At 38.8% G+C, this 20,390-nt stretch overlaps 1 protein-coding gene across 2 annotated transcripts; it reads right to left on the bottom strand.

The window, feature by feature from the left end:
- Positions 1-5,253: 5,253 nt before the first annotated feature.
- Positions 5,254-20,390, bottom strand: ZNF215 (zinc finger protein 215). 2 transcript variants are annotated; one of them, XM_055142341.1, is made up of 6 exons: positions 20,121-20,390; positions 16,037-16,579; positions 13,961-14,046; positions 12,319-12,451; positions 11,910-12,005; positions 5,254-9,772 (listed from the first exon to the last, which is right to left on the bottom strand). In XM_055142341.1, exons 2-6 carry the CDS (start codon positions 16,434-16,436, stop codon positions 8,880-8,882), a joined length of 1,608 nt encoding a protein of 535 aa, XP_054998316.1. In that variant the 5' UTR covers positions 16,437-16,579; positions 20,121-20,390; the 3' UTR covers positions 5,254-8,879. The 2 variants fall into 2 exon arrangements, with proteins under 2 accessions (XP_054998316.1, XP_054998315.1); XM_055142340.1 differs by lacking the exons at positions 12,319-12,451; positions 20,121-20,390 and having other exon boundaries at positions 16,091-16,227.

Raw genomic sequence — 20,390 nt, 5'->3', positions numbered from 1 at the left:
TCTCTCTCCCTCTCCCCCCTTTCCTCTCATCTCCCTCTTCCTCCCCCCCCCATTCTTTTGGGCATTGTGTTTGCAATACAGATACTGAAAGGTTGTGATAATTTCCAACTATTATTGTATTTTGGTCCTTTCTCTATCTTACTTATCTTCCACCCCACTCACACTTGTTGTAGATTCCAACCAATGACCAGTCATTCTTAGTCATGTATATTTGTCTTCTAATATATATATGTATATATACATTTTTAATATACCACAAATGAATGTAATCATTCTATATCTGTCCCTCTCCTGACTCATTTCACTGAGCAACTCTCAAAGTCCATTCATTATACGCAAATTTCATGGCTTCATTTTTTCTAACAGCTGTGTAGTATTCCATTGTGTAGATGTGCCATAGTTTCTTTATCCATTTGCCTGTTCTTGGAACTTAGGTTGTTTCCAGATTTTTGACTGCTATGAATAGTGGTGCAATGAACATAGTAGTGCAGATAGTGTTTCTGTTGGGCTCCAGGGCATATTCTCAGAAATGCAGCCACTATTTCAGGAATGAATTTTTTTCTGTAGTTGGACCATTTCACTCTGTACACAATTAAAATTTCCACCTGTCCCTGATTATATGGTATTTCTTTTTCAGTGTTGTTTTCCACCACTTTCTGATCTCTACTCAGATTCTGAGTGTGGGGAGGGGATTGGCTTTACTTCTTCATACCTCAGGACAAGCCTGAGATCAGGGTAAAACCATAGACTACTAAGAAATCTTTGGATTGGTCAGTTCTGTATCAGTTGTTTACATAGTTCTTCATATTGTCCAGGGATGGCATTATAAAGCATGTAATATAATCACTATGGGCTAATCCTTAGATAGGTTTCCCCAGAAAGTGGTGGATTTAGATCAAACATTCTGAATACGTTAATACAGACAAAAATGTTAAAGATAGTTCCTATATTTCTAATGTGGCCTCCCCTCAAGAATAGAGAAAAGGTAAAAGTATGCATCTGCATTATGAAATATTCACTGTCACTGTCATCTCATTGCTCATCGATTTGCTCGAGTGGTCACCAGTAACGTCTCCATTGTGAGACTTGTTACTGTTTTTGACATATTGAATATGCCACGGGTAGCTTGCCAGGCTCTGCTGTGGCGGGTGAGATACTCTCAGTAGCTTGCTGGGCTCTCAGAGAGGGGTGGAGGAATCGAATCTGGGTCAGCTGTGTGCAAGGTAAACGGCCTACCTGTTGGGCTATCGCTCCAGCCCATGAAATATTATACAGTAAGTAAAACATTTAAAATATTTGTAAAAAACATAGTGTTAGTGTATATATATATATACACACACATATATATACCTGCAGATATTTTTATGAAAAAAATGTTTCTAGAATTTCTTTTGACAGGATTGTGTTGTTTTTCATGCTTTTCTGTATTTAAAATTATTTTTATTGGTGTTATTTTCATAAATAATAAAATAAACTTTCACATACAACTTAAAATGCTAATGGTTACATATTCCATTGTTTGGCTATATAATGATATATTAAGTAACATCTATATTAGTAAGAAGTTAAGAATTTCTATTCTATCATGTATTTGAACTTCCATAAAATTAATTATGAAGTTTTCCAGCATGTTAGGTTCTTTATGTAATACTTTTATACTCAAATAATAGTTTAAGGATAGGATGCAGAAGGTAAAACATGCATGTAGAAATAAAACTACATGATTTATACTGGCAGTGTGCATTTGAAGTATAAAAGTGGAAGTATAGCTAAATCATGAGACTTTCAGTATCACACACAAAAAACTGTTGATCATGTTGAAACATAAAAGAATAAATTGCAATATTTTGAAAAGATAACTTTAATGGGATAAATATTGAATATATATATGTATATGTGTGTGTATATATATATACATACATATATATACATACAGAGAGGAGAGATAATTTGATAGTTGGAAGCCAATTGTCCATTCAATTGATAGTTGGAATCCATTTAATAGCTGGTTTTTATTTTTCCCTTTATTCGTGCTCAGTAAATTTGGAAATGTATTAAAAATGAGATTAAGTGTAGCATGGAAGAATGTAATTGGCTTCCCCCTAGATCCAGGGTGGGGCACTAACCTTGGCCTCACATATGTGAGACATATCCTCTATCTCTGAGCCATATCCTTGGCCCCCTCTAGCAGGTTTTAACTGACATGCCGAACCTTAATTTTTAGCAGGTTAAATTCAATATTGTGTTAATACCTAAAAGTGAAAACAAAAGCCTAATATCACAAGTGATATGGTACTCCTAAGAATATAAGATTTACAAAAGTGTTAACATTGGAGGTAAGAGAAATAATTGTGGATATATTTTGAGTATGATTATATTATCAGAGTGTGGTTTCATAATTGTACTTCATATAGAATAAGTGGAAAGGGGCCAAAATCGCAGTTGGAGGCATTGCTTGCAAACACTTGTAGTTGAACACATAGTATTTTAATATAAAGTCAGCCCATCAAGATTAATAATTTTAAATTGAGGGTCAGACTAGTACCAATAGGCTAGAGTATTTTCGTTTGGATAAAATTAAAACTGATTATACTATGGGAATAATCAGTTTCAACCAAGAAGTCAGGGGGAGTTTTCTTGAGAGTGGGTCCTATGTTAATTCAGAATAAAAGATGTATTGCTTTTTAATTACAGTGGGTGAGCAAAATACCCTAATATATTAAGTATAGACTAGTAATTAATTAGAAGGTTGTCTGAAATCCTATCAGTCTTTATGAATATCAGTCTTTATGAATATTCTATTTGTATCAATGTCCCTTTATAATCCTTGTGTCAGTGTCAGCTGTGAGTAATGTGAATTAGGAATTCTGGAAAGCCAAAATTATAAGTGCCTACCAGAACTTAATATCTCTTAGATATATATGAACCATGTGTGTTTCATTGTCTCGAGTCCTAAAACTTAGTATACAGATCATTGTGAGTCATTCTATTAGTATCACTGTCAGACCGTTACTCATTGATTTGCTCAAGTGGGCACCAGTAACGTCTCCATTGTGAGACTTGTTACAGTTTTTGGCATACAAGTACACCACGGGTAGCTTGCCAGGCTCTCTGAGAGGGGCGGAGGAATTGAACCCGGGTCAGCCGCGTGCAAGGCAAATGCCCTGCCGCTGTGCTATTGCTCCAGCCCATGCAATTAGTATCTTTTTGAAACAATAAAATTGACTAATGATTTCTGGTTATCAGTAAAAAGCAGAGGTGAGTGTGGGGCTTGAATTCAGCTTTAAGAACAGAACCAATCACTGGTGTTTGATTCAGCAGCTGTTTGGGGGCCGCACCTAGTTGTCCTCAAGGGATACTCAGTTTGTTGTTCCTGTGGAGACCTCCCTTACACTGGGAAAACCTTGGCCTTCTGCATGCAGTACTCCAGTCCATGGCGATATCGCTCCACAGCAAGGTATTTTACTGATGATGTGGAATTGGAATGAGGCACAGGTGGTGCCAGAGAGCAAATTCAGAACCTAACACATGCAAGGCCTATGCTCCAGCCCTTTGTAGGGTCTCCCCAGGCTGATTTGTTTATTTATTTTTTTACATTACACATTTTATTTCTTGTATTTCTGTTTACATGGAAATTAAAGCATCGTTATGAAAGACATAAAAAAGTGACACACAGAGCCAAGAGCTTATAATATAGTAGAAAAATGTTTCTTCTCTCTTATTCTTGATTATATAATTAATTTCTTGATTTATTAATGATATGAGACAGTTTTCAAAACAACATAGTATTCAGTATTGAAATTAAACATTCAACAGTATTCAGTTGAATACTGAAATTTAGTATTCAATAATGAAATTGATAATAAAATTGAACAACAATGAAATTGATAATAAAATTGAACTATGCAGAGCAAGTATGGAGTTGTTTCTTACTCCAGATTACTTTTTTTTTAAATTTATTTTTTAATTGAGTCACCGTGAGAACAGTTACAGGGCTTTTAGGATCGAGTCTCAGCCATACTATGCTCAAACACCCATCCCTTCACCAGTGCACATGTTCCACCACCATAAACCCCAGCATATCTCCTCTCTCACTCCCCCTCTGCCTGTGTGGCAGATGATTTTCACTTTACTCTCTCCTTACTTTGATTACATTCAATTTTCGACAGGAAACTCACTATCATTCTTTGGAGCTTTTCCTCCAACAGTCAGACCTGTCGGAATGGCATCATTAGATGGTGTGTTTTCTATTTCAGGAAAGGTCTTGAGGCCGCTCATGTGGCTGCATGGTTTGGAGATGTCCCAGTCCCACATACTGGAGCCGTGTTAGTAGAAGCTCAGTGTCGCCGGGGCTCCATCTGGAGAAGGCGTGCTGGCTGTACCTTCTCCGTCTGGCACCCCTGTGTTGTTGGTCCGGTCTGGGGTTTGGAGCACTTTCCGGCTTGCGGTGGGTGCCTGCCGAACGGCCCCAGGCTGCTTTATTTTTATCTGTCTCATCATTGCACTCAGAGACAAAATGGAGTCTGGTGCTTAGGGCAGAAGGTAAGAAAAGAAAGATCTGGATAAAGCTGATTGATGAGCATTAACTCAGTTTGTGTAAATTATCCAGATCTTCCTTCTTTTGAGACCTGTTATTTTGGAACAGACTCTGGTGAGACAATGAGAGTTATAGTTCTTTGGTTCTGTAGGCAGAAAGTGCCTGGATTCAGAAGATGTGTACTACTATCAGTATAGGAATATTAGCTCTGGAAAACAGCTTGAGGAGAAAAATAAGAGCTTCTGGGGCTGGAGCAATAGCACAGCAGGTAGGGTGTTTGCCTTGTATATGGCCGACCCGGGTAAGATTCCCAGTATCCCATATCCCATATGGTCCCCCAAACACCGCCAGCAGAAGTAACCCCTGAACATCGCTGGACGTGACCCAAAAAACAGTTTCTGTTTAAACAGTTTTGGGATTATTCTTAATTTTGGTTTAAAAAAACTTAAACTGACTTTTAAGAGGCTGGAGCGATAGTACAAAGGGTAGGGCATTTGCCTTGCACGCGGCCAACCCTAGTTCGATTCCCAGCATCTCATATGGTCCCCTGAGCACCGACAGGAGCAATTCCTGAGCGCAGAGCCAGGAGTAACCCCTAAGCATCGCTGGGTGTAACCCAAAAAGAAAAAAAAAAGAAACTGACTTTTAAAATAAATACAGTTTTATGGCTTTCTTGGAGAATTCCTGAGTAAATGGTTAAGTACAGTTGATTCTTATCCATGTAATCACATTCTATAAAGTTCAAACAAACCTAACAGTATATAATGTACCATGTGTCTAATGGAAATAGAGGCTGAGATTCCTATGAGCTTCTGGTTATAGCATTTTTGTCAACTGATCATTACATAACCTGATTTTACCGTACATACATCTCATTAAAGACACCTTATTTAGAAGTGGGGTTGTGGCTCAGTGACAGAGCATTTGATTATGCATGTGTATGCCTCTCGGTTTAAACCCCACATCACTTGGTTCCCCAGCACGGCTGGGAACTTAGCTCAGTGTAGCCCTAAGCCAAAAAATAAAGATAAAAAAGCTAAATATATTTTTAAAAAGATATCTTTTTTAATATATATTGTTGATACATTGACATTAAACTCAAGAAAAATAGCATATGACTCATGCCTATATTAAACTTATACATATTTTCTCCACAAGACACAGATCACAGACTTCTTATGCTTAGGAACAATATAGAGCACTTCAACAGTACTACTTTACAATGTAATCACTAAAAAAAAAAGAAAAAGACAAAAGACTTTGAAAAGGTCTTTTTTTTTTAAATAGTATTAGAGCTGAAACAGCAATGTAATCTTGGTGAATCTCAGTTGGAAACCTCAGGCATTCATGATTCAAATTTTTCTCTCCTACACAAGTCCTCAAATGACCTCAAAAGTATTATATTATGTTGATTTCAGGATAAAAATAAATTTCAACAAGTAGGTGAATTCACAAACCTATTCATGAATCACGAGGACTATATAACAAGCTAAGCAGGGTTAAGGACATGGATCAAAGTATAAAAAATGCCTTCTGAGTGTGATGATCTGATTTGATCCACCGCACTTGTGGTCGTGGCTCCCAAGACTGCAGAGGTGTGCCATACTGTAGCAATAGTAAAACTAAGCAAAGCAAACAAAAATTTAAGTCCACGAAAAAGAACATAAATGATAAGACAGGAAAAGCAACTAGTTACATTTATTGTTAGTTGAAACATTTATATAGTCACAAACATATAAACCCTGAACATAGACAAATGAAACACACTGAAATGAAGGGAATTAAGAGCATCTAATTCCTGTTTCCCCAGATAAAAAATGAGAAATATCTAGAATTGTCAATCAAGACAATTACAGCTATAATGTAAGCATACTATTTAAAAATAAGGATATAAATGCAAGAAAAGTCAGTGTCAAAATGTTTGTCTTCTGTGGACTACTTAGTAAGACACTTTAGTTTTGAGGGCAATTTACAGATTTTATAACTGAAACAGCTGTTTCTATACACTAATATAAATTAATCCTATTTACAATTACACCAAAAAGAATGAAATAAAATTTAACTAGGGAATAAATTTAATCAAGGAGGTGAAAAAACAAAGATTTAAGAAATCACAAGCCCTGAGTCCAGAAATCAACCCAAACACATATAAAATCAATTGACTTGTGACAAAGGAACAAATTGGGGGTGAGGGTGGTACAACATTTTACTTATTCCCAAAAAGCTGTTGAGGGTAAAACCTAAAAAATTAACAGTACTTTGAGTTACCTCAAAGAAAACTGTAAGCTCATAAAGTGAAAGACTTTAGATAAAATGTCAGAATACATTTTGTAATCCCTTTAATAAATGGCTCTACCTTGCGGATGTTTTATAGAATTTTCTCTGGTTAGGAACATGTAAAAGTTACCTTATGTTTTTATGAATTTCTGTTATTAATGACTTATATTCTGCCCTAACATAATTTGTAAATGATATAAAAGATGAACACAAGAACATATTACTTTTCCATGTACATTAATTTATCTAGTATATGTTCTTTTTTTTTGAGTAAAGTATGAATAGATAAAAATCCATTATCACTGGGTCAAATAATCCAATGCTTAAGGTGTGGATGCCTTGTATGTGGCTGACTGCAGTCTGATCACTAGCACTTCATGGTCCTCCCCACTCTCTCCCAGCATCATGGCTGGGTATAGCCCAGGAGTCTCAAGCACTGCCAGGATAGCCCCAGTAATCCCTAGTACTGTAGGGTTTGAGCAGCACCACATATTCAGGCCCCTAAACTACTGGCCTGGTTGTCCAAGAACATAGGGAGGACCCTCAGGGATCCTTAAGGACTGATTGGGAGAACTCCTCCCTTCCCAAATCAACATTATCCATTGGATCCTACAAGAACTCTTTTAAGACACATATTTCTTAGCTCGAGAACCATTTGGCAGGGTCATGTGGGATGTGGAGGTTGGAGAAATAGTGCAGTTGATAAGGTACTTGCCTTGCATGGAGGTAGCCCCAGATCTGATCCTTGACACCATAGATGATTCCCTGTGAACCTCAAGGAGTGATTCCTGACTGCAGAGGCCAGGAATAAGCTCAAACCACAGCCAAGTGTGGCCTCCAAAACAAAAAAAGCCAAAAAATAAAAATAAAAAAAAAATAAAAAAAAAACCCATCCCCCAAAGCAATAAAACATAATGAACCTGTTGGTATTCTGAGATTATATACAGTTCTATAGAGTACTGGGGTACATTTTTTAGTAGCTAGTGTCTGGGATGAATGACAGAACCAAGGATAAATATCTCTCTAGCCTAGAACAGTACTAAAAAACTGTTTGTCAAGGTTGCTTTTAGATTCAGGACACATGCACCTTCTCCTGCAGCTCTTAATACTCTTCTCACTCTAGTCCCCACTGTGGGTGCAGCTACGAAACCTGGGAATAGGAAGACTATTATGCGAACTAGGGATGATGGCTCAAAGATAAGCATGCAGTGGATAAGCTGAAAGATACCATCCCTGAGGAAAAAAAAAAGATAGATACCATCCATGAGAGTCACAGCTTGATGGTCATATGACAAAGTTTGCTAGAGGAGAACAATGGTTATATAGGGGCTGAAAGGAATGCATTACATGCACATCACAAGATGGGAAGAGAAAGGTGAATTATATAGTTACATAATCTAAAGGATGGAGTGTCACGAGGTGTCACTGGATTTCTATGAGCTAATGTAGAGGTGGAAGAATGAGCTTTACAGACACTACAGGTGTTGGTTGGGCCTTGGGGGCTTTCTAACAGTCTAGACTTTCAGGGAGCTATGCCACGAAGAACTCCAATACACCAGGATATCCAAAAGTACTATCAGAAGCAAGAAGGCAGAAACTATTTCTTGTTATTAGAGTTCAGTCCTTGGGCAGGCTTGCCTTTACTATTATGATATACTGGTTTCCTGTAAGCTTCCTGTAGGAACGTAAAAGCTTAAATTGCATTAAATATCAACTCCAAGGTTACTACTTGGCTTCTCCCTGATACCTCTTTATCAATCAAGCAAATGTAAGCATGCACAGATGGAAATGGAAGTCAGAACGATAGGCAAAACATTATATGGTAATATTATTTAACTTAGCTTAGAAATGTTACATTAGCTTAGAAATGTTCAAAGACATTTTTTGACCCAACAACAGATTTCTATGTAATGTTAACTCTGCTATACCAAATAATACTCTTATAATACATCATTTTTCTTACATTTAATACATTCACAAGATACAAGATACCTTCAGAGAATTCTTTAACAGGAATAATTTATTAAATACAATATGAGTTTTATATTCTCAAAGTAATCTGTCTTTATTTCTGGTACAGTATTTCCCGAGTATGAATGTTCTGGTGTTTCATAAGAATTGATTTTCTATTGAAAGCTTTCTTACATTCCCCACATTTGAATGGTCTCTCTCCTGTATGAATCATTTGATGTCGAATAAGGGAGGAGCTCCGGCTGAAGAATTTTCCACAATTACCACATTCGTAAGAATTATCTCTAGGGTAAAGCCTTGTATTTTTATAACTGTCTTCAGTGTTACTGAAGACTTTTTCACATTTGTTGTCTTCAAAGATCTTTGCTTTGATATGAATAACCTGATGCTTAGTAAGGTTTGTCTTTCGGTTGAAAACTCTCCCACATTCACTACATTTATAGGGTTTCTCTCCTGTATGAATGATCTGATGTCGGATAAGCGATGAACCCCGACTAAAAGTTTTTCCACACTGATAGCACTTATAGGAATACGTGTTGGGCGAGTTTTGTGGGTGATGCACATCTTTATACAGGTTGATAGCATTTACACATTCAGTATCATTGGAATGTTGCTTACTTTTTGAGTTCAAATTAAATTTGAAGTTAGTTTTGAAGTTGCCACACTTGAAGGATTCCTTTTTCACAGATATTCCTTCTTGAATATAAACACCTGAGTTAACTGACTTAGCAACAAAGTTCTTTTTATTTTCACAACATTTTAAATTTCCTTCTTTAGTGCTATTTGTCTTAAGAGTAAAAGGTTCTTGTGGTAAATTTATGTCCCAGTGTTTCTGTTTCCTATATAGACAAACATCACTCTTCCGAGCTTCCAAAGAAGGGTTTTCACTCACAGTCTGTCTTGTCATAATCACTTGAGAGCATAATTCTTCTCCAGAAATTCTCAATTTTGTAACTGAATCTTGACCTTCTAAAATCATTTCTCTATCTACGAAAGTAAAAATAAACAAACAAACAAACAAACAAACAAATCCCAAGAACAGGAAGGTGGAAAACCACTTAATTTAGGAAAAGGAGACATCGTAAATATGAGAAGAGATTAGAAAAAATTATAGAAGCAATATCTGGAATAAGAAACCATGAAATATGAGAAATGCTAGTTGGGTATAGTGAGGGTACAGATGATTTAGTACAATGTCACTATATGCACTCCGAAAGGATAGCATATAAACTCAAGCTATCACGAATCCATAACTAGAATACTAAAAGTAACACATGGTCTTCATTTGTCTAGCATCTTGTGTCTTTTATCCCACAATGCCAATTATAAGCCTTGGAAATACCAATTTAACCCTATCTTTAGGAACATTTCTACAATTATAGGCAATATACCTTAATCAGCTAAAAGCACAACTGCACTCATGTTTCTGTTTATCATAAAATTCCAATTACTCTCTATATTTAACAAAGGCAGAAAAACGTGTAACAGAAAGAAGTTTTTCTAGGACTAAAATTCCTCCTGATTCTAAAAGTGTTTCGAAATTTTATATATTTTCTTGGACTCATAATTTTACTTGTTCTAATAAAGGTTGAGTTTTCTTCTATTTACCTCGTGTTTGTTTCCCTTAATAAAGTTCTTCTTCTTTCCTAAAAGTTGCTATTTTCCTTAGCTTCTGATGAAATATACCAAATATGCGCCAATGCTAATAATTAAATAATCAAACTTATCTTTCTCCTTTTTGCACAGAACTTCATGTGTGCCAAATTATGTTCTCTTCTGGATTGATAACAATTTACATCTTCAACTCTGCAGTCTCACACACAATACTCAGTCCTTATTTTTTTAGCAGTTATTAGGACAGTTCCACCTAGCTCTACCATTCTGAATAGGTCTCCTTCCATATGGAAAGAGTTTTGCTCAATTTACATGGTTTTCAGTAAGTCATCATTTTCTTCTAATATTTTACACTAGAGTTCAGAAAGACCTCGAGTAATATTTTCTTTAATTCATATCTAATATCTAATATAGGTGCTATTATTTTATGGAATGTTTTTACCTCAAAGCAGCCAGACTTCTATGCCCAACTTTGTTAAGTATGTATTAATTTAGCTTGGTTTATTCTAATTTAAAATAATTATCAACTGTCCCAACTTAGAAGCTAAAATCTCCTGGGAATAAAAGAAGAACAACAATTGTAATTTTCTTCTCTCTGACTTACAAGTACATATTGGATGGTATGGTCAGATCATTTGTTCCCTAATTCTTAATTCTTCTTTTATCACCATTTTATAAAAAATAAACCTAAGACTAAGTTGTCTACTCCATAAAGCAAGGAGAAATAAGGGAACCTAAGGTCAGTATGATGGCCAAACTCAAGCACTTAATATATACTACATAATCTAAAGGACTATGATTGGTTTGAAGCTGACATTTTCCCCAAGTAAGCTGTGACTTTGTTATGACTGATGCACTTCTAAACTTTCACCTGCGATAAATTAGAAAGTTAAAGCATGATGCTATGTTCATTAAGGCTTTGTATAAAATTAAAAAAAGTAAAGCAAAAAAAGCATATGTTATGAAGTAAGCTATATTTGTTTATACAGCACTTGCTGTGACAGTGCACGAAGTGTCACATCTCAACTCATTTTATCCTCAGAGTAGCATGTGATACAGTAGACACCCTTATTAACTTTACAGATATAGGAAGACCCTGGACCACATAGCTTTAACTCAAAATCTATGTTACTAATCCACAACACTATTTTGCCTGTTCACATCAGAATAAGAATCTGTTAACAGCAGTGATGACCAGTTTTCTTCTTTAAAATTTAATCAGTTAGGGGCTGGAGCAATAGCACAGTGGGTAGGGCATTTGCCTTGCATGCGGCCGACCTGGGTTCGATTCCCAGCGTCCCATATGGTCCCCTGAGCACCGCCAGGAGTAATTCCTGAGTGCAAAGCCAGGAGGTAACCCCTGTGCATTGCTGGGTGTGATCCAAAAAGCAAAAAAAAAAAAAAAAAGTTAATCAGTTATTTCCCCAACTATCGACTAGAATGCTAGATTGCACAATGTATATTTAACAAACAGAAATTTTACAAATGTCTCATATTTACTAATTCTTACCAAAACCAGTTGTTTGTTGAATTTCTTGCTCCATCATCCATCTTTTTTTTTCACTTTCCAACCTGGGGACTTTAACTGGCTTGGGAAGTAAGTGTTCTAATCAAGAGAAAATGAAAACCAAAAAAATATAATTCCCAACATTTTTATATAGGAGAATATTTCATCCCAAAAAAGTAGTTCAAGAACTGCTAAAAAGCCAGAAACCACCACAGGCCTGTAAATTTCTAGTTCTACATCAGAAAGGATTCAACCAGATCAGCAGGAATATACCATTGTGCCCAAAGCATATCAGGATATCTTAATCTAAACCCACAAAACCTTAACTACATTGGCTGTCCTATAGTTCATAATAGTAGAGAGATTTCAAGAGAATCTTCAAGGGTAGATTCAGTAAATATGGAAAAGCCACCTTTGTGCAGTGAATTCACGTTTGTATAGTTCTCCAGCATCACTTCCCTGTAAAGGCTCTTTACAGCAGGGTCCAGTTGCCCCCACTCTTCCTTGCTGAATTCCACAACCACATCTTTGAATGTTACTGGTTCCTACAATATTAGGTTCATTTTAAATCAAGGTTACTTCTCAATATATTAACAGAGAAGAAACAAATTGTGAAAGAAAAGGGCAGATGGCCAGAGTAATCAAGTTTTATTAGGGACTTATCAACTCTTAGACTGCAAAAGGAAAAACCAAGTGCAATCCTTAATCTCTAGATTTTTCTAGTTTACATTTTAGTTGAGGAAGACCAGAGAGCTGTAATAATGTAATTTACATTAAAAAAAGTTCAGAACAGAAAATGCCTAAGGGATGTTTGTATTCAAGCTATAAACTCTGCTAAGTGAAGAGGGAATGCAATTAAGAATGTGCCACTGTCCCACTGTTCATCTATTTGCTCGATCAGGCACCAGTAACATCTCCATTGTGAGACTTGTTACTGTTTTTGACATATTGAATACACCACAGGTAGCTTGCCAGGCTCTGCCGTGCGGGCAAGATACTCTCTGAGAGAGGCAGAGGAATTGAACCCAGGTTGGCTGTGTGCAAGGCAAACGCCCTACCCATTATGCTATCCTCCAGCCAACTTAATTCCTTATGCAGGGTTTATACCCAGTATCTCCTTATCAGTCTTTCAAAATCTATGACCCAAAGAGGGATTCTCCTAGTTAAGTCTTTACTGTGTTATATTTCATAATACAGTATAAATTTATGTTTATTTCTTTGTAATAATTAGTACTATTGGCAATGACAATGATCTTACTTGTGTATGTCTGCATCTACTAGAATGCCACCTTCTCAAGGCAGGAATATTCTTTTATTTACATCATACTCCCAGCCCTGAAAGAAGTGCCCGGCATACTATGTACTGCATTAATAATTATTTATAAGTAAGTTCCCTCATACATTATCAAGTTCTCCAACCATCCATTACTGCATTTCTCTCTAGTATTAACAACTTTGTTATTACTGGCACCTTCAGTTATACTGAAACACACACATACAGCTCTTCCCTTCTGCTATCTATGACCTTATATTTGTGAATAAGTTGTCTATATTGGTTTTATCAGCTTCCTTACATTCTCTCTCAATTCTCTACAACCTTCTACAAGTTTCTCTTTGCACTTTATTATCTTTCTACTAAAACAGAGGCCACTCAGGCTAAGTTTACTAAACATCTAGTCTTGAAATATTCTCATTTTTCACTTTCAGTGATGCATTTTTCCTGGTTTTCCTCTACCACTTTGAATCCTTTGAGGTTTCTTCTGCTCTTGCCTAGAAAACAACATTTTTCGGGATTTTGCACTTGACTCTCTTCAGTTTTAACACTAGACTTCTTTGGGTAGGATCTATTCTATAGTTTCAGTTATCATTTTTAATCTTGAGGGAACAGATGCAGGCAATATGCAAAAATGAAATGCTTTCCAAACCTATTAACTAAAATAGGTTTTTTTCTTGGGGCAGAGTAAGAGTCTCATGCCCTTAGATGAACTGTTCTTGGCAAAAATTTGAAGACCGAAAAAGAAAGGCATGAGCAGTATACTGGAACTTGAACTTACCTGGCACATGCCTATTTGAGAGTCAGTTTCCATTTCTTTATCCTTAATGTTCTCCTTCTGGAGGACAGAATCTTTGCAGGATAGTCCTAAAGAAAATGATGAAAACATGAAATACACAGGTTGTAGCTGTGCTTTAAAAAAACTTTAAATGATCATAGGGCTATTAACATGCTTTTCTTGAGAATTATCTTTAGAACTTTGAAAAATGTCAGACGCAACAATGATGGAGGCCCAGATTCTACATTTTGTCAAAAGCTCTAAAAATAGTTGATAATTCTGCCAGGGGTTGAGGACTAACTACTGAATTAGAGAGAAGAGGGTGAAACTACACCTAGTGGTGCTTAGCCATCACTCCTGGAGGTATCAAGGGACCCTATGGGATGCTGATCATATGAACCTGGGCCAACCGTGTGCAAGGCAACGACCTTATCTACTATACTATCACTCTGTCCCTGAGTGTAAAAGTAAAACTATTTTAAATCTGCAGTTAAAGCAAATTTTAAAAAGGAATTTTAAGTTTTTCGTAGCTAATGCTTCAAACTTAGCCACTAAAATTACTGGAGGCCATAAGCATTTTATTCAACCAGAGCCTTCCTCAGACACAATAGGGAGAATTCTACTCAAGGACTGCTTTCCTCTAAGTGGCTGGTGTTATGTGATTCATAGGCTTAAACCACAAAATCTGAAAATCAACGTAATTATATAACAAAAGTTCTAATCTTCCGCTGTGAATGTGTAATTCAAAGATAATTCAAACCACTGCTTGAATTAACTACAGATAGTTCTGGAAGCTCATTTCTCTCACAGAATGGTTATAAATGATGATCAATGTAATGACTGAAAAGAAACCCTATTTTAAGTACATACCATTGACAGTATTAACATAGCTAAAATCAGTGTGTGAAGTATGCTGTGGAAGACACCTTCAGAGTATTAAAGGGTTGGGAAAGTATGCTGATCAGTTCATTTCTATATATTAGAGAAGAACTGGTTGGTAAAAACCTGAATTTATCATCAACATACCATGTGAATGCTGAGGAAAAAAAAAAAGAGCCTAACTTTATTCAGAACCGCAATACTTTGTAAAACTTTAGTCTGCTCAATCCACCTGCTGGAATCCATACAAGACTGTCTTATTTTTATTTTTTTTAGAAATGTGAGATGTACTGAAAAGGTACAAAGCTGATGAACTTTTCCCTGTCAGGCTCTCCCTAAATACTTTCCTCCCCTATTTCTCTCCTGCCCATCTACTCCTTACAACTTTATAACTTTCTAAATTCAGTCCATTAAGAGGAAAACTTTACACATATTCTCAAATCTTTGTAATATATTTTCTTTCTTCTAATCCTTACATCCACCTTAATCTGTAGTTAATAAGTCCTTTGGGTTCAAAGTCCTTTGTTTTCCCGATGCTCCCTTCTTCTTTAATATCTAATCTATTATCATAGTTTCTTAACTTAACTCATAGTTTTCCTGATTTTAGAACCCTTGGGTCCACTTTTCATGTAAGACATTGATAAACTTGTTCTAGACACTAAATATTTTTGGCTCAGCAAGAAGTATAGTATCTACTATAATCAGCTATGGTCACAGCATGGAAGCAACTATAAACATGTAAATGAGCGGCTATGACTATGTCCCCCCAAAATATTACCAAAAATGTATCTGGTTTCTGTGGATCGTATTTATTGACCCCTGCTTCACAAACATCAACAGTGCTCTTTTGTTTTGTGGGAGAAGGGTAGAGGGGTTACCCAGCTCTATTCTCAGGGGACTCTCTCAGCCATCCTCAGATGCCCATATGCAGTGCCCAAGATCAAACTCAGGTTGGCTGCATGCAAGGAAAGAACCTATCTCCTCTCCTACCCTAATAGTGCTATTTTAAAAAGCCAAATCCACTTACCTCTCCTACCCAATTTATGAAATCTCACTATCTATCTCTCTTGCTTAGGGAATAATGTTCAGATTTCCAATACTGTAAAGTCCTTCACGGCCTGAACTGTGACACCCTCCAGGTTCAGAAAAAGGTGTTTCTTCCTATGAAAATAGTCTGCCTCTATTTCTCTATATACTTACCTTTGACGTTAAGCATTTCAATCACATCCTCTAAGAAGGTCACCATATCCTTACCATTCTTTGGGTGGTGTAAATTCACCCAAATCCTGACCTCTTCAGGCAGTATTGTTAAGAACTGTTCCAGCACCAAGAGTTCTAGGATCTGCTTCTTTGTATGAATCTCAGGTCTTAGCCACTGAAGACAAAGCTCCCAGAGTTGGCTCAGGGCTTCGTGGGGTCCAGAAACTTCCAAATACTTTAAATGTCTAAACTTTTGACGAGAGGCCTCAGAATCACACATCTCCACGACAGGGATGGCTTTCTGTTTCCAAAATACAGGTGCTCCCCGGACTTCATTTTGTTCATAAGAAGTCAGATTTTGAGGCTTTGAAACAGCCATCAGCCTGCTCAAAAGTTGCATCTTCCTAGTGTAGTTTAAATGTTTTATCAGGAGATTCTGATAAATCTCAGGTTCGGATAAGGGAACACTTCCGTATGCAGTGTGATTTTCAGTAAGAGAAAAGCTGCAGGAGCTTTAGACACAAATAATCAAATATGGAGAGTCTGAAAAAGAACACAAATTATGACCAAGACAGTCAATATAAATTAGCATAGTGTTGATAAAATAATACAAGTAATCTTAAAATTACCCAAAAAGGGCAGGGGAGATAGGATGGAGGTAGGGTGCTTGTCTTGCAGACATTAGAGGAGTAATGTGCCTCCAGCCACCATAGCAGAGGCCAGGAGTTGCCTCTGAGTACCACCAGATAGAGCTAGCCCCAGAAGTCCAAAAAGTAAAAGAAACATAACTCAAAAACGTGACAACTGAAAAAGTGCTTTGTTAATACCTCATAATTTAACTGTAATTAGCTTTCTTTATTTGTGCTTTTAAGCAAAGCAAATATCTTACAGGTGGGGCATTTCAGGTTATCAAGACATTTCATACAGGAAATACCTAAAAAAAGGTGGGTTAAAGCAAAATTAATAAATTACTCCGTACATAATTATAGAACTAGAACAGGCAAAACTTCAAGATGTTATGAAACACTTCAAAAGAGGAAAAGTTTGAATGGCAGATTTTCCACAACATGGAAGCATCTGTCATATGAAGAGCTTAAAGAGCCTGTAGGTTGGAATAAAGAAAATCAAGAACCATCAAGTTCAAGCTCAAAGGTATTGAATGATGAAGGTAATCTGGAAAAATCTAGAATGATGAAGGTAATCTGGAAAAAGAGTTAGAATTGTGAGTTGACCACTTTGTGTGTGTGTGGGGGGGAGTTGGGGGGTAGCAAGGCTCAGGCATAGGAATCTAAAGATAAACATGTGGCAATGGTTTGAAAAATTTTACGGCTAGAGGAGTTAATTACTCAGGAAAGGTGATATGTGTCAGAACACCTTGGTTCCTTATTCCATAGGACAGGGAGGGCAGAAGCTTGAGATGAGTCTTTAGAAAAAGCTCAAACAAGAAGCAGAAAGCATTTTGCAATTGGGTGTCTGAAATCAGCAAGATGTGTTGAGGTTTAAGTTTTGTTTATTTTTTTTGTGGGGGTGTGTAGGATAACATTGGGTTTGTCCTTTTTGCCCTGCTGCAGAGAATTTAGTTTACCTTAAAGCAATGTCCTTTCTATATGGACACAGGAAAATAGTTAATATTATGCTTTGTAATTTGGGAGTTGACTGACTCCAATATTTACTCCTGGGCATCTGCTTTCTCAACTCAGTTGCCCTTAGTTCCTAGCACCCCAAAAGCAGGGTCCCGACAAGAGACGGAATGGACCCAGGGCAAGCTGTGAACTACCCTGGCATCGAAATGGACCAGGCCAAAGCACCACAATACTCAACTACAAGTTGAGAACATGGTCATAGACAAATGCTGTCATGATCCAAAAGTAACAACGAGACTAGGATCCTGATGTGGTTAGGAAGACTAACCTGGCCTGAGGACTGTGGTCTAGAAAATATAGTGAGGTGTCCTCAGAAAGAACCAAACTTTAAAATTTGATACATCTCTTACTGTGCTTATACAGAATGACATTGCTAGAAATATTTGAAGTAGATTTACTACAACTATTTAAGTGGATTATTAGCTGAGGAGGGGAAGAAAGGGACACACCCTGACACACCCTTGTTTGGACACCACCCTTGAGTGGATCTCCTAGTAATCTGGAGTAATCTCCTTAGATGAGATTTTTGTTAAGCTCCTGGAGGAGTGATTTTACCCCTCTTTGTTGATTTGTTAATGTCACTGCCCTATATGACTGCTATATAAACTAAGACTGTGGGGGAAGGTGGGAGACAGCAGAGACAGAAGGGGAGACAACAGAGACCGAAGAGACAGCAGAGACAGAAGAGGAGGCAGCAGGACACAGACAGAAAACACAGCAAGGAGGGGACAGAGGCAAGACAGAAGCAAGAGGAAGACACGGAAGCAGGGAGAAGACACAGGAGAAGAAACAGCAGAGAAGACAGAAGCGAGAGAGGGGACACAGATGCAGAGACAGAAAGAGGTCAGAGGAGACCAGAGGAGAGACTACAGAGACAGAGAGACAGACAGAAGAGAGCACAGCGGCACACACAGAAGCAGAGCACAAGGGGGAGCCATACCAATCTGGTCCATACAGAGTGGCTCGAGAGCACCAAATGTACCAAATGAGGGGAGAGAGAGAGAGAGAGAGAGAGAGGGAGAGGGAGAGAGAGAGAGAGAGAGAGAGAGAGAGAGAGAGAGAGAGAGAGAGAGAGAGAGAGAGAGAGAGAGAGAGAGAGAGAGAGAGAGAGAGAGAGAGAGAGGGAGCGCTGCCCTGAGAGCCTGGGAACAGGACACATCACCACATCTCCCCCTCCATGGACGCGCCTTTGTAATTCTTTACAGAGGTTGGGGGGTGAGAGTGCAAGGAAAAGAGCAATTATTTATTTTCTAGCAGATTCAGTTGCACCTTGTATCTTGGTAAGTACTTTATGTCATTCTCAAACCAAGGTACTGACCAAGGCGTATTAGCAGGATGAGCTCCTGGAGACTGCCCGCTCGTGACAGAATGGGGAAATGGGGACAGAAAGGAAGTTACACTCAAGCATAATAGAACCTTCCCAGTGAAGCCTTCCTCGCCTCCCTCACGAAGTCTTCCTTCAGCAGCCCCCGATACTGACAGAGAAAGCCTCAGTTTCCCCTTGCCAGTGAGAGAGGAAGCCACGGTCTTCTCTCTCCAGATGTTCCATCTCTCCATCCATCCCTCCCCCATCCACCTGACACACATTCCACACCCAGAGGCTGTCTCAGCATCCTGGGGACTTCCCAATTAACATCAAACTCTGCCCTCCCCTTTAGGCTGCCAGGGAAACTAACATAACGGGCAATTCTGGAACCGAGGCTGACGGGGAAACGGAGATAATGGGCATTATTGGCAATTATTAGGCCTGGAAGATTTGCCTCCCCTTGCCAGTAAAGGAGGAAGCCACAGTGTCCCCTTGCCGCCTTTCTCCCACTGACCCGACACATTTCATTCCCAAAGACCTGCCCCAGTGGTCAGAGATTCCCAGGACCAAAATACTCCGTCCTGGATCCTAGGACGACTGGGCGTCTAAGAGGCAAAAAATGAGAAAGCTTTAGACACCCGGTAAGCGATGCTGGGAGCCTTTAAAGGGGCGTAACACAAAACTCCCCTTGGACTCGGTCCTACGTTCCTCCCCACTTGGGGAGCTCCTTCTCTCTCTCTTTTTTTTTCCTTTCTTTTTGGGTCAGGGGTTACTCCTGGCTCTGCACTCAGGAATCACTCCTGGCGGTGCTCAGGGGACCATACATATGGGATGCGGGGAATCGAACCCGGATCGGCAGCGTGCAAGGCAAACGCCCTACCCGCTGTGCTATCGCTCGGGCGCCAGCTCCTTCTCTTTTGACTGTCCAATAAACGTCTCTAGTTTCCAGCTCGGAATCTGAGCATCTTTACTACCCACCATGTCCATTCTCAGAAAATACTGAAGAACCTGGGGCTCGCGAACGAACACAGCGACCCGCCGCCGCCGCCGCCGCCTGGGCCTCCGTCCTGCTCCCGTCACCTCCCCAGCAGGGCGGGAAATTCAGGTACCAGAGCCCCAGTCCCGGGAAACGAACCGTGAGTGCCGGGCGCCCTCCGGCGGGCCACCTCCGAGCTCGGCTCCCAGCGAGGCTGCGGCGCCGTCTCCCCCAGCAGCGGCTTCCACAGGCGGCAGGGTGACCGCCCCCCGGCCGGAGACGGCTGACCGCGCGCGACCTTGGTAACGGCGCCAGAATTACCAACGCCCGGGTCACAGCCAAGCCCTCAGCACAGACGACCCCGTGCGCGCGCGCACCGGCGCATCCTCGCGCACGCGCACGGCCTCTCGGGCGGCGCCCCCCAGAAGA

Source organism: Sorex araneus, chromosome 6, assembly GCF_027595985.1.
Source record: "Sorex araneus isolate mSorAra2 chromosome 6, mSorAra2.pri, whole genome shotgun sequence".
In the NCBI taxonomy this organism is placed as follows: Eukaryota; Metazoa; Chordata; class Mammalia; order Eulipotyphla; family Soricidae; genus Sorex; species Sorex araneus.
This window is presented reverse-complemented; position numbering and strand designations above follow the sequence as displayed.